Raw genomic sequence first — 15115 nt, 5'->3', positions numbered from 1 at the left:
TCACTTGAGGGGGTATGTTAGAGAATAATATAAATCATATCCTAGGACCTCACCTAATAGCTTAAACTTTTAGGTTGAGATGGTTCTTTGACACAAACAAGAAAGAGATGCTTCGTATAATGTGTCATGGAGTAAAACAAAGCATGGGACAAGAGGGAAAGATATGCTTCCCCTTGTACCTGTGTGGAAAATAAACAAAGCACAAAAGTGAAGTTTCCAAAATGAACGCAAAGGATTTCCAGCGGACATTCCAAAAGCCGAAAAAACAGTTGGTCTATGATTATTCAAATTCTCAAAATCGTTATTTTTCCAGATGTTCTTGGCCATCATATCGACCCATCGTTGATTTCGTACCATGTCTTTTCTCAGCTTCGTACCTGCTAGGGTAAATTACAAACATTGTCTTCAAGCGGGCTCTGTTTTTGTTTCCGTTTCCTTTCCCCCCACGTCAAGCTCATTCTCCTAGAAAACTATAAGATTGCAAAGTAAATAGGCTCTTACTTATGATCCATGACTGCAGACTTGCTGCATGGTGCTGAGAATTAACCTTGATTGCAATGCTTGTTCAAAAAAAGCTAGGAGAATCATTCTCAACATGAAAGGTGAAACTGTCTTGAATGAAGATATTAGCATTCGTTTAATAGCAAATTAACCTTTATTTTTTCCCTTTATATTGAAGAGGTAGAGACACACATGATTGAGAAGCAGCAATGCAGGATAAACGTATGTGGAAGATTTAGACCATCTGATGTGGCGACAAAACCAAGGAAAAAGATGAACCGCAGAGTTGAAATACTGGTCACTCAGGACTTCGGCAGCAGCAAAGAACAGGAAGACCCGACGCCAGTGGTGTCTGGCTAACATGTACTCCCACTCCCACTTCTTCTTCTTTTTATTAGCAACGGACTGATTTGTGTATAACTAATTTATATATTTTAAAATTAATAATTATATAAATCTGATTTTAAAATTTATAAAATTTAAATTAATAATCTTTAATCTTTAAAGGATAAATTTAAAGCTAACCAGTTAAGCCACATCACTCATTATTACTCCCGCTTCTTGTCTTCTTATGATGATGTTGTACGAAATTCCTCGTGCGATTATAGTACGCGTGACCAAACCATACCTCATGAAATTTGGCAGACGCTGCTGTAATAGAAAGGAAACTAAAAATTCAAGCAGGCATGTGGAAAATTGAAGCAAAATGTGAATGATTGGTGTAGAGATGTACAAATGCAATTAAATATTTATGTACTTAGGAACAACACAGGTAGTCGGAAAAAAATCCACAAATATGAGTTCTGCAAAACACTTCATTTGTAGTTTGTAAATGATAGAAATTTAATTAATGCAAATGATATAAATTTAATTAAATGATAGAAATTTAATAAATGCAAATGATATAAATTTAATTAACAAAACTAAAGGATGTGGGAAAGGTATTTTAGCTTAACACTAGTGCTGTGAATTGAAATGATGTGGGTACATTTTTTCCCCTCTCATAAAAGCTTGGTCTCTGGGGGTAAAGTAGTTTTTTTATCGGATTTATTAGTTATTATAAAAATGATTAGAGATAACTCGGTTTTTTTTGCCTTTTTTTCATATTCAAATGATATCATTATACTTGAAAGCGAAACTCAATCAATGGCTTTTAGGAGTGTTTTTTATTATTATTATTATTTAAAAGTATAATAAAATGATTTGATTGATTTTAAAAATAATTTTTTTTAATTTAATCTTAGTTTTTTTTTCATGTAGTGAGAGCGTGTAATTAAGTATTTTAATAATAATAATAATAATAATAAATGGTTGGCGTGTGCGTTGCACACAACAACGAGGAAGCCACTCCGCTATATTTAGATAATATATACGACGACCAAAAACTAAATTCCTTGATTTTTTTCGAAGCATCACGATGTGACCTCCATCCTTAGGTGACGCATGTGGGTTAATTCTCTCTGGTTTGACGCTAATTAACTTTTTTATTTTTTCTCTCTTCTTTTTAATATTTGCGCGTGACCTTTCAAAATTTCATAATAGCCATTTAATTTGTGTTTTTCATTATATTTGATCTTTGTACTTTTAATTGGTATTTTTAAAAATTAATTTTATAAAATTGAAATATGCTTTCAATTTCTTCATTATTAATTTTTTTATATGTCAAGTTTGACTTTTATTTTTTTTCATTGCTATTTGTTCTATTTGAAATGTTTTTTAAAATTAATTTTTTTTATGATTCCATCCTTTATTTTTTTTTTGTATAGGATTTTATCCCCATTCTCTTGACTACTGGTTTTTTACTTTGGATTTTTTTTAACTTGATATTTTTTTTTCAATTCCATTATTCAACATTAAATTGATTAAGAATTAAGTTTCTTGATTGAGTACATGTTTGAGATTCACGAGTTGTAAATTTGAGAGATTAACCTAGATTTAAGATATTCGTTCATGTTTATTGCTTTTTTTTCTTTTTTTTTAAGTCTTTTTTCACAGTTTCATCATTTATCATTTAATTTAATTGGATATTGAGCTTTGCTAAAAAAAATTTATTTGTTTTATAAGATTCTTCATTAATTTTGAAAATAACCTTAGTTTTCTCGAGTTTTTTATTTATTAGTTTTTATTAAATTTATTTTCTTTTTTTAAAAAAAATGTTTTAGAATTAAGTTAGATTAATTGCCTAGATATCACTTTTTTTTGTCTTTTTTTTTTAAATGTTGTTTTCATTTTCAGCCTCTAATGTTTGGTTGATTAAAACATAGCTTTCTAATTTGTTTTAATATGTGTTTCAAGAGGCTATTATGATCTCGTATCCTGGAATGCGAGCTTTACATGTTAACATTGGTAAAGTTGGGTTAATCTAAAGTGTTGTGTTTGAATTTTTTTTAAAAAAAATATATTGTCTATTATGTTATTATCTTAATATTTTAAACATAGTTATTAAACCCGGTCTGGGGGTTGACCTGGCCAAGGGGCTGGGTCCTGGGTTTCATGGGTCAACCCTGAAAAATTAAAAAAAATTAAAATTTTAATATTTTATATGAAAAAATTAAGAAAAAATTCATGTAAATATAGGCTATACATATTGTAAATAATAAATTTTAAAAGAATATTTTTTTTAAAAAAAATTATCCAACATTAAAAAGATATTATGTTAAGTTTTTAAGTTAAAGTATTTAAACCAAAAAAGTTTCTTATCCCACATTGAAAACACACATACTTTTTTTTCTTGTGAACATAGAGTACACACACACACTAATGAGTTTCCAATCCCGCATTGAAAAAAAAAATAAAATTTTGGGAACATAGAGTATATATACTAATGTGTTTCCAATCCAACATTGAAAAAATATAACTTTTTTCTTGGGAACATAGAGTATATACATTAGTGTGTTTTCAATCCCACATTGAAAAAACATAGTTTTTTTTTCTTGTGAACATAGAGTATATATACTAATGGATTTCAAATCCCACATTAAAAAGATATTATATTATCCTTTTAAGTTAAAATATTTAAACCAAAAAGTTTTTTATCCCACGTTGAAAAAATATAATATTTTTCTTGGGAGTATAGAGTATATATACTAATGAGTTTCAAATCTCACATTTGAAAAAAAAAACCAGGTCTTGGTCGGGTCTCGCCCTGGTCACTGGCTGACCTGCCGGGTCGACCGAGTTTGACAAGGTCATTGCATCGACCGATCTTTTGAAAAACCCGGACCGTCTAGCCCCTGGGTCGGCAGGGTCCCGGGTCGACCCGTCAGGCCGATCCGGGTTTAATAACTATGATTTTAAAAATATTACGTCTAGCATGCATTGTATTTTACTTTTTAACGTCTTTATTTTTTTAAAACTAAAAAAGATGATCCAACCTACGATGTAACGTTGACTGATTTAAGATATTCGTTAATGTTTATTACTTATTTTATTTTCTTTTAAGCTTTTTTTTATTTAGTTTCATCATTTATCATTTAATTTAATTGGATATTGAGCTTTACTAATTTTTTTTTGTTTTATAGGATTCTTCATTAATTTTGAAAATAACCTTAGTTTTCTCGAGTTTTTTATTTATCAGTTTTTATTAAATTTATTTTCTTTTTTTTTAATGTTTTAGAATTAAGTTAGATTAATTGCCTAGATATCACTTCTTTTTTTATCTTTGTTTTTAAATGTTATTTTTATTTTCAGCCTCTAATGTTTGGTTGATTAGAACATAACTTTCTAATTTGTGTTTCAAGGGGCTATTATGATCTTGTATCCTAGAACGCGAGTTTTACATGTTAATTTTGGTAAAGTTGGATAAATCTAAAGTGTCGTGTTTGAATATTTTTTTAAATGTATTATCTATTATGTTACTATCATAATATTTTTAAAATATTCCATTTAGAATGCATTGTATTTTACTTTTTAATGTCTTTATTTTTTTAAGACTAGAAAAGATGATCCAATGTACTATGTAACATTGACCTTATGATCTAATTGTTTTCTATTTGAAGTAGGGCTAATGTGTATTTTATATATTTATTTTAATTTTTAATGTTAATACATTAAAAACATAAAAAAATAACTAAAAAAATATCAATTTAATTTTTTCATACAAAAAATAATTTTAAAAACATTTTATAAAATATATTATAACGCAAAAATAAACACCCAGATATAACTGCTTCCATTCAAATAGCATGTGGTGGGATTACATTTTCCGGACCCAGAGAAAACTTCTTTGCATTCCATAGGTCTCTGAATTTTTACCCCCTGGGCATTTGATGCATCTAGTCCGTGCCCCAAGAAACTGAAGGAAAATTTGTACACTGCCTCTGTTGTATCACATATCCGCTTCAAAAATGATTTAATTAATATAAATTTTGTTTTACGGAAAAAAAGGACTTACTTGTTGGTCAAGTATAAAAATGATTTTTAACCATTAAAAAAAAGGGCAGAATGAAACAATTACAACTGGTAGGACTGCTTTATGTGGAATCTCCAATGAACTTGCATATCCCATGATCGAAAGGGACGAAAAAAGCGAGACAGCAGCATAATAAATGAGCTAATGGGCCCATTAGAGCGTGTTTGGCAGTGTGGTTGCGGATGCTTTTCAAATAACTTTTCGTGCCAAAATGCATGCCAACGATGTTTTTTTATTTTTTAAAAATCATTTTTGACATCAGCACATCAAAACGATCCAAAACGTACAAACCATATTAAATTTTAGCAAAAAAAAAAAACAAAAAATTTTCAAATTTTACACGCTATTAGGCACTCGCCCCACCCTCCAAATCTGGAAATGATAGATACCCCGCCAGCGCAACACAACCACCTCCCCTCCTCTTCAATTAACTTACGCTACCAAATTACTGTGTTTCAAAATTCACCCTCTTTTCATTCTCTCGACCTCCCTCTCCGAACAAATAAGTAAATCCCTAATTCAACAAAACCCTAACCCTAACCTAGGTCGCTGCAGCATTTCCAACACCAAACAATGGCCAGCGATTCCGATGCCTCTCGTCGCAAGCACCGACGATCTTCCTCCGATGACGAGGCGGGGAAGTCCTCGAAACGCCACAAACATCGCCACCATCACCACCGACATCGCCACTGCCGTAGCAAGAAGCACGGAGAGGATACAAAACAAGGCGGTGAAGACATCGTTCCTGCTACTCTTCCTCCTCCGGTTCCTGTTGCGAATAGTAATGGAGCTGATAATGATGACGTGGAGGAAGGGGAGATCCTTGAGGAGGAAGGTTCTGGTGGCGTCGATGTCGAGGCCAATGAATTGCATGAAGAAGTACCAGATTCTCAAAATCTGGTGTGTTCTGTTTGCCCTCTTTTATCTCTATTTTTTAAGCAAACTGTTACTCTTTTGCCTTGTTTTGCTTCTTGTTTGGTCGCTGAGAAATATAACAAAATGTGGAATCTTAATTTCATTTCTTTTTTTATACTACGTTTTATAGCTACAAAAATTTGGTAATTGCTTGCCTTCTGGGACTTTCCTCGGTTTTTGAAAATTTGAGTTTCTGAATGAAAATATTTTTTTTATGCTTTTCTCAGCGGCCAAACGGATGCTTGTTTTGATTTTTGGAATATGTGATGAATTTTTGGTTGGTGAGAGTTTTATAGAGAATGTTCCATACACATATGTAAGAACCTGCTTGCACTACAAACACGAACATGTGTGCATTGCAAAAAGAAAGAAGTGTCCTCTAGGCGTTTCAATGGAGAACTGGTGGCTTTATATTCATTCGTAAGAAGTTGTTATTCTCATCATTTATGTTTTTTTACTGCATACTCGCCACATGTGTTTTCTTCCTTTAATAATTATTCACACTGCTTGTCATGTTGCAAGTTTGTGTTACTTAATATTATTCATATATTTTATGGCAGGGATTTGACAAGAGTGACATTGGTTTTGTGAATAATCATCCAGTTGTTGATCAGTTTGACAATGAGGTCTGCCTTCGAAGAGATTCTAGGGCTGAGCTTCGAGATGAGCTAGTTTCTAAAATTGACTCAGAGGATCTTGCCAATGGTAATTTAGGTCGTGAATACCATAAAGATGATAAGAAGAGGCACTTGGAATCTAGGTCCCCTTCAAAGGGAAGTAACAAGCCAAAAAGTAACCTGGATATTACAACTGAGGGTGATGATAGCAAATTAAGGGATTGGAGAAAGTCATCATCTTCTGAAAGCAGTGAGAATAGGCATAAGAGGGCACAATCACCTTCGCGTGAAAGGTACCATTATGAGATTCATTCTAGGAGTAGATCAATGTCACGAGATCTAGTTAGGGAAAGATCGCGTTCTCGTAGCCTTATTGAATACAATGATCTTTTGACAAGAAAAAGACACCATGACAGGGTTGATTATGACTCTGATGGTGAAAGAATGTCTCGAAACAGCAGGGATCTTCGACATGGCAGTAGAGATTCAGTGAGAAATGTGGATAGGGAAAGCAGTGTTAGTTACAACAAGTCTTTTGATGGAGAGGATCGGTATCACAACAAGAATTCACAGGATAGAGAGAGGAGCAAGGAGAGGGAACAACGAAGAGAGAAGGAACAAGAGAGATGCAGGGAGAGGGAGGTGGATCGGGTTAGGAGAAGGGGGATGGAACATGAGAGGAGCAGGGAAAGCTTCCAGAGAAGGGAGATGGAACATGAGAGGAGTAGGAAAAGCGACCATAGAAGGGAGAAGGATCAATATGTTGAGGTAGACTGGGAAAGGAGGAGGGAGAAAGAACTGGGGAGGAGTAGGGACAGGGTGGAGGAGATAGATAGAAAAAGACAGCAGGAAACAGATTTGAGCAAACACAAAAATATGCATGGGGCTAGTGACAGAGATAGAGACAGGGAGAGAGAAAGGGAGAAGGATAGGGATAGGTACAGGGAAAGGGATAGAGTTAGGGACCATGATCGTGGGAATGAACAGGAAAGGGAGAGGCGAAATGACAGGGATAGGGAGAAATCTAGGGATAAGAGTGATTCAGAAAAACTTTATAATATCAACAGCAATTCTTTTGGACAGGGAAGAGACAATCTAAAGAGGTATTCTTTATACATAAAATAAAAATGCTTGCTTTAATTGAAAACATTTTTTTACTTAAAGAAAATATGTATCTGTAGGGCACCTTTGGACCTAACATTATGTTTTTTATATTTGGCTTCAGAGATGAAGATGAACAAGATGATTTTGAAAAAAGGATGGCATTAAAATTAGCTGAACAGGAAGAGGAAGATCTCAATAGAATAAAGGAGGAGAGTAGAAAGCGAAGGGAAGCCATTCTTGAAAAATATAGAAATCAGCATTTACAGCAGCAGAATGAGTCTCGATCAGAAGATGCAGACAAAGGTACTTTCCCTGTCCTTGTAATGTTTTATATTTACTCTTGAGCTCAAGATCAGCAGTAAACTGTTTGGTTTGTGATATCATATATAAACATGATTTTCAAGGTGTACATGCTTGCTTGATGAGTCTCACTTAGATCTGGTAATTTTCTTATTGAAGTTCAAGAAACACGATTCAGAGTTCCACTAGTGCCTGCAATTTTTGCATCTTAAACAATGAGTATGTGTTTTTACATGTGTGTGTTGTTTCTCATCTTAGTGCTAGAAAACTCTGGATTTTGTTGTTAGAAAATGCTTAACTTGTTAATTTGAGTTACATCCATGCAATAATTCTGGTGCCATCTCACAAGCAACGATGGTGGGTGGATGATGTGTGTGTTTAAGTTGAAAATCCTAAATGAAAAATCTGCTGATTCATAATTTATATTGAGCAGGGTTAAGTACCTATGGATAGTTAAACCAACTGATTTCTATCTGTTTTCTGTGATTTATCATTTATTTCTCATGCCAATTTCCTCTTAACAATAAAATTGTTTGTGTCGAGCAGATAAGGAGCCTTTAGAAGGTCCTGGTAACTCAGCAGCAACCGGCAATGTTGCTCCAGAAACTCTCGATGGTAGGACAGATGGTGCTGGCGTTTATGTTGCCGAGACATTATTTTCTGTTGGGAAATCACCTTCACAAAATGGAATACATGTTACTTCTGAGAGGACTTCAGGTGCTGCAGGGCTTGGAGAAGGTTCTCCGAAGGTGTGTCCATTTTTTCTCTAATGTCATGTTTTTTAAGCTACTTGGGGGATCAAGCTTAATATTCATATAGGTGGGAAGTGTATGCACGTTTACTACTGAATCATATTGGAGTTGATCAATTCTTTTTGGTTACTATTTTTTACAGAGTGAGAGATCAGATGAAAAATATTGTGATGATATTTTTGGAGAGACGCCTGTTGGAGTTCGTAAATCAGTAAGATCCACTTTTTCCTGCAATTTGTTTCTGTATTTTGTGCTGTTTATACTTGCTTTGTTAGTTGTATAATGCAGTTTCTTAAAATAGTCGTGCTCAATTATGCCAAGGATTTGTGATTTGAATGTGCTGCAGGGTAAAGGAGAAGGTTTGCCAATTGTGAGGAGTGGTCTCCATGACAATTGGGATGATCCTGTAGGGTATTATAGTAAGTATTCTAATATGTGATCATCTCTTCTTTTTTCAAATAGAGAACCCAATACAGAAATCTGTTTTTTAAAAATATACGGATGGTTTTGAACTTGACTTTTCATGCTAAAGGCCTTTTTTTAATCTATTTTATGAGATTGTTTTTCTATCCCAATAAAATGTTAGCTATTTGTTTAGTGGTTTCGATAAAGCTACAAATATCTTGTGGTTTTTTTTTTTCTAAAGTAAGAGATCGGAAATATTTGGTTTTTATCTTGGTGAGAGACAAGAAAGAGTTCAGTTCTTATTACTTCTCATTGTTGCTAAAAAAAGAAAAGTAAAGAAGTCTCTTTGACATCATATTTCAAGTGTTCCTCTTCTATTTTCTTTTCCTTTATATCCAGAGCTTGTGTTTTTCCTGTTCTGGAAGATGTGACTTCACTTTACATCATTTCAGAGGCAATAGTAGAAAGTACAAGGCATGCCTTCAATTTGTCTCAAACATTTATAGTTCTTGAAAATTTATGGATTTGGTTGATCAATATGCTGCTATTGTTCTTCAAATAGTTATTTCAGTTATTTATGCTAATATCATTTTTGGTATGTAGGCTACCGATTTGGAGAAGTACTTGATGGTCGATATGAGATTGTTGCTGCTCATGGAAAAGGTGTCTTTTCTACAGTAGTTCGTGCGAAGGATCTGAAGGCTGGCATTGATGAACCTGAAGAAGTGGCTATAAAAATTATACGTAACAATGAAACAATGTTAGTATTTATTTTTTTAATAACATTGTGCTCTCCCTTTTCTTATCCATATTTGTCTTGGCAACCTATCTTACTGGCCACTGATTCTACATCTATGTTCTAGGCGCAAGGCTGGGGATACAGAGGTTTCAATATTGAAGAAATTAGCAGGTCAAGATCCAGAGAACAAGCGTCATTGCGTTCGTTTTCTTTCAAGTTTCAAGTATAGAAATCATCTTTGTTTAGTTTTTGAATCTCTTCACATGAACCTGCGTGAGGTCTTAAAAAAGTTTGGTCGAGATATTGGCCTTAAACTAACTGCTGTTAGAGCTTATGCAAAGCAGCTTTTTATTGCTCTGAAGCATCTAAGAAACTGTGGTGTTCTTCACAGTGATATAAAGCCTGATAATATGCTGGTAAGTTTCAGTGCCACAATTGTGTTATTTTGCTTTAGTTAATCATCCATTGATTACCTGCTATTTAACTGACCTGTTCTTTTCTCTCGTTTCCCACAGGTAAATGAGGCAAAAAATGTGCTGAAGCTTTGTGATTTTGGTAATGCGATGTTTTCTGGTAAAAATGAAATTACACCATACCTTGTAAGCCGGTTTTATCGTGCTCCTGAAATAAGTAAGCTCCATTGTTAAACTACTATATTGGATATTGTCTTGTTGTTGGATAAATTGATTTTGACATGTTCTCCAGAAAAAATAAGTAGATATTGGCCTAACATTTATTACACTAAAATTTCATTTCCATATAGGAAAAAGTATTTGCTTATTTTGACTTACTTTGCAGTTCTTGGTTTGACGTATGATCATCCAATGGATGTGTGGTCTGTTGGTTGCTGCTTGTATGAGCTTTATACTGGAAAAGTTCTATTTCCTGGTTCTACAAACAATGACATGCTACGACTCCACATGGAATTGAAGGGCCCTTTCCCAAAGAAGATGCTTAAGAAGGTAAAATTCACACCTGATAATCATTGTTGGTGGTTCACAAAAAGGCAACCTTTTGGTGTAAGCTGTTCTCTAGGGTGGTCTGCATATCTGTTAATGAATTTGGGGTTCATTGTTTATCTGATATTGATTTGACTTGTGTATGCAGGGTGCATTTGTTGACCAACATTTTGACCGTGATTTGAATTTTCATGCTACAGAGGAAGATCCTGTCACTAAAAAGGTATGTTGTATGCACGTCCCATTTACAGACCTGTTCTTAACATTTGTACCTCATGGTAGTTCAATTTCAAATTGATTGATATATATTTTTCTTCTGCAGATTATGAAAAAGATTATTGTGAACATAAAGGCAAAAGATATTGGATCTATTATTTCGGGTTCTCCTGGTGAGGATCCAAAGATGTTAGCAAACTTTAAAGATCTTCTAGAAAAACTTTTTGTGTTGGATCCTGAGAAGAGGATGACAGTTAATCAAGCACTAGCTCACCCATTCATCACGGGCAAGTGAACCATGTTGCTGATTTTCTGACTCCAGAAATGCTGTTGCGCTAGATTTTGTACATTATGACCTAACTCATTCAGATATCTAATCATTGCACATTATCTTTATCTTATGTGTTCTGGCCTCTGAGCTTTGAGCAGTTTTTGGCATGGTTGAAGTCAAAACTGGTGATATGTGGTCAGCAGTACTCTTTACAGGCGGGTTCATTTCAGTGGTGTACTGGTTCTATTGTAAGACAACTTGCCAAAGGCGTTTTTTCCTCTTGTAATCATTTTTAATCGTGGTCATTGTGAAAATTTATCATATTTGCTCTTATTTCTCTAGGATTGTTGTTTTTTTTTTACTCTGAACATGGTCACTGCAATTGGATTTGTGGGTTACATGATAAGGGAAGAAATATTTTTTATCCCACGAGTTAGTAATTGTATTTGTTCTGAGACCCTTTGCTAAAGATGGCAGGAAGAATCTCGTTTTCTGTTGTGTTAACTTTTAGTTTCTACTTGTGTAGTTTGTATTTAGTGCTGAATATCAAAACATCTGTCATTCTAACTGCTTCAATTATTTTTTCTTTATACTTGCAGTCTATATGTTCTCTTACCATTTTATGTGAGTTTTCTGGTCCTTGAGAGTCTAATTGAATTTTTCATTCAGGATAGTCTGCCCCTGCATTGAGGCATCCTTCCAGTGCTTAAATGCTTAAAAGGCTCCCAGGAGAAGGTACCTTGGCTTGTTTATTAGGAGCTTATTTGATAACCCCTTGAAAGTGCTAAATATGCTTTTTAGATGGCAGTGCTGCTACATCTGGCATCCTTTTTTGTTTCACAATATGTATTTGTGTTTGAGACATGTTAGACTTCATAGGGAGTCTTTGTTCATATTTTTTATGTGGTTAATATTAATATAAGTTCTAACTTAGTGAATGCATCTGATCCATGGCCTGTCATTCTGGAGGCACTTGTTCTGGAGATGTGCCGCTGCAAACTTGAAGTGAAAGTAATTTTTAGTAAGTAATTCATTTTTTAGATTTGATACTTTTCTCCTTAAATACTATCAGGGGAACATGTTGTATTCAATTTGAAATACTAATGTATCAACATTGCTTCCTGTGCTTTTTAGGGCTCCTCTTATCTCATCCATTTGCAGCTCTGGTAAGTATCTGAAAACAAATTGGTTGCCCGAGCTTAGTACATTTTTAAAAATTCTAAATATTTGATATTTAGGTTTCTTGAATTTTGATCTCTAATGTTGGTATAGTGTCTGTCACAGATGCTTCATAAGATTCATGCATCGCCTCCTATGTGGTAGTCGGTGTTTCTCTTATGAAAGTCTTATTAGTTACTTGAATATAGAACATAGGATGTGACGAAATGCTATTGTGAAGCATAAGCTTCAGTCAAAACTGCACTTGAAGTAGGAAATCTAGTTGAACTTGTTGACACTTTTATTACAAGTCTGTCCTAACAATGATAAAATTATAGTTTAATATAGACCAATTAACATGTTTCTGAGTAGCTGGATAACTTTCCTCTACGTTTTAACCAGTTATCTGTGTTAATTTCATTTGTTTGAAAATTGAAACCCTCTTGTGATGGATGTGATCACCAAAACCCATAGTCACTATTAGGTGAAGTTTGACCCAATTGGTTTTTTGATCTCTAAATGGCAATATAATCCTTGCAAAAAAAAAAAAAAAACTGATACATGCAGTCATCAACTTTCATTTTGTGCCCTTTTTAGTCCCCATCTATCATTGTCATTTGAGATGATGTTTTAGACATCTGTCAAGCTCATGTGGCATTAGACCCAAATATTTTTCTGTGAGCCTCAACCATGACTGGTAACTATGGATTGGAAGAAGTTGAGCTGTTTGTCTTTCATAGCCTACTCTGACATCACATGTCGACATTTACATTTAGCAAGAAAGCGTTTTGTGTTTGGACACGTTGTCAGGAAAGTAGGTTGTTTGGAGAAGTATTGTACAAGCTACAGGCCTTCAAGTTTATTGATTTTTTATTTTGTGCACAAAGGGAGAGGCTTGGCAATATGTAGTCCAATGATATTGTCAAGTTCCAAGGTTTTCATCTACCCTCATGATCTATGACCTTAACAACATGAGATCTGTATTCAGTTTCCCAATTGAGTATGGCTACAAGGATTGTTCTAGGTCTAGGTTTGGGTGTAGAATAGATAAACAGGGGATGGAGAGGGAAAGAGAAAGTAATGATAGTGAGATTAAAATGTAGATTTGAATATTGATGTCAACATAAATGATGATGTTGCTATTTTTTCCATGTGTTTTAATCGGATGGGTTCTTTTCCTTTTCTTTTTCAATTATATAGAGATGATATGTTTTTTTTGGCAAAATTGAAATGAGTCCCAGATACTTGATGCCTTGTCTCATGGTGATCTGCCAATTGAAATGGCAATACACAAAATATAATTTAATTTAAGGCAGGTTGGAGCCTTCTATTAAACATCAGGATCTGATATTGATGGTAAACGTGCTGAGGAGCTAAAATTTGCACAACATGGAAGTAGGGAGTTCATTGTATTGAATTTGTGTACGGATTGTTTGCCATTTAGGGCGAAGTTGAGGGACAATGTCTGGAGACCTAGTTTATTAAAGTAAATATTCTCCATATTTAGCGTCACTATTTCAATAGAAAAAAATGCAGGACATGCGATTCTTATTTGATGTCAGTTAACTTTAGGCATTACTGGGTTTCCATTTCCGTTTGTTTCTATGAATAGCCTAGTCACGTGCTTGTGCTGTATGATTGCCCTGCAAACATGTCAAAGAAAACTTGTTCTCCTCATTCTGCCTTCAAATTGGTTTCAATAATGACGTGCTGAGTTGCTGGACTGATGTGTATTGTGCTTCAAGTCCATTTTGATACTGACCCCCGTGGAACAATTATTTGAAAAAAGATTAAATAGCCCGTGTAAGCATTACCTATAATTGACATTTGTGTTCTGTTTTGAACTTTTAACATCTTGTAGTGGGTGATTCAAGGAATAATTCCACATTCAAACTCAACCTCAAGATCAGAATCTAATTGAAAAGTCATTTTATGAGACTAGTAATAAAAATTAGATTTGGGATTGTTTTTTTTTATTTGGGATGATTTTTTATGTTTTAAGTTAGTTCGGGGTTATTTATGGTTTTTTATTTAGGTTTTTTTTTTCAAATAAATTTTCAGGTAAGAAATAAATTCCTAAATAATGTTCAATGGTTTTGATTGTAAACATATCTTTTCTTTTATTTTTATTTTTTTGATTTTTTTAAAAAGCTTTTTCAAGGAAAATAGATTAATAAGAAAAGAATTAATTACACTGACATTATTTTATTTTAATGTAATTTAATTTCTTACTTTTGTTAAAAACTAATTGTAACATATAATTAGATTAAAAATATGAATAATACTTGTTGACCTGGATCAAATCTCATAATCTCGGCTCCAGGTCAAACAGTTTTTTTTAACATTTATGTTTGTCAAAAATTCTCAATTAAAAGCGTCTTTGAAGCTAAAAATATTTAAACCCCTATACATTTATTTGACATGCAGCGGATGCGTGCCAACCGACTAGTGTTATCTAAGACCTAGTAGATGTTCACCCCTTTCCTCCCTTTCGTTTTGGTGTGGAGATGGCGTGGGTGGAGAGAAAAAAAAGTTTTGCCTCATCCATGGAGGATGGTGTTGGCCAGAGGTTTGTGGATCTGTGTTCTATGATGCCTTTGATATTAATATGTTTGAATGTATAATCTATTGTTTTGAACCCATGTCATGCAATTTTATGTGATAGTAGCGCCACATCAATTATACTTGTCACGTATATCACGTTTTTCAGTACATTAAGCGCATCGTTTTATGTTTCACATCAAAATTCCTAAAACGGTTTATTTTA

The 15115-nt window shown here is 33.8% G+C and overlaps 2 protein-coding genes across 13 annotated transcripts; both read left to right on the top strand.

Moving 5' to 3' along the window:
- The first annotated feature begins 99 nt into the window (after positions 1–99).
- Positions 100–899, top strand: LOC133696211 (uncharacterized). Its single transcript, XM_062118324.1, has 3 exons — positions 100–385; positions 521–602; positions 680–899. The coding sequence occupies exons 1-3, from the start codon at positions 356–358 to the stop codon at positions 859–861; spliced, it is 294 nt and encodes a 97-aa protein (XP_061974308.1). The 5' UTR covers positions 100–355; the 3' UTR covers positions 862–899.
- Positions 900–5234: 4335 nt separating this feature from the next.
- LOC133695893 (uncharacterized) lies at positions 5235–15060 on the top strand. Of its 12 annotated transcripts, none has more exons than XR_009842567.1 (17): positions 5235–5812; positions 6388–7547; positions 7670–7851; positions 8395–8597; positions 8743–8811; positions 8947–9019; positions 9609–9765; positions 9869–10160; positions 10260–10374; positions 10543–10706; positions 10852–10926; positions 11026–11206; positions 11349–11438; positions 11865–11925; positions 12160–12211; positions 12325–12356; positions 14776–15060. XR_009842567.1 is itself a non-coding variant. In XM_062117860.1 (15 exons), exons 1-14 carry the CDS (start codon positions 5486–5488, stop codon positions 11906–11908), a joined length of 3132 nt encoding a protein of 1043 aa, XP_061973844.1. In that variant the 5' UTR covers positions 5235–5485; the 3' UTR covers positions 11909–11925; positions 12160–13509. The 12 variants fall into 12 exon arrangements, 5 of the variants coding, with proteins under 5 accessions (XP_061973844.1, XP_061973845.1, XP_061973843.1 ...); XR_009842568.1 differs by having other exon boundaries at positions 12125–12211; XR_009842571.1 differs by having other exon boundaries at positions 11860–11925.
- Positions 15061–15115: the final 55 nt, after the last annotated feature.

The sequence above is a fragment of the Populus nigra genome, chromosome 6, assembly GCF_951802175.1.
Source record: "Populus nigra chromosome 6, ddPopNigr1.1, whole genome shotgun sequence".
In the NCBI taxonomy this organism is placed as follows: Eukaryota; Viridiplantae; Streptophyta; class Magnoliopsida; order Malpighiales; family Salicaceae; genus Populus; species Populus nigra.
Note: the sequence above shows the minus strand (reverse complement) of the source record. Positions and strands in the feature narration are given on the sequence as shown.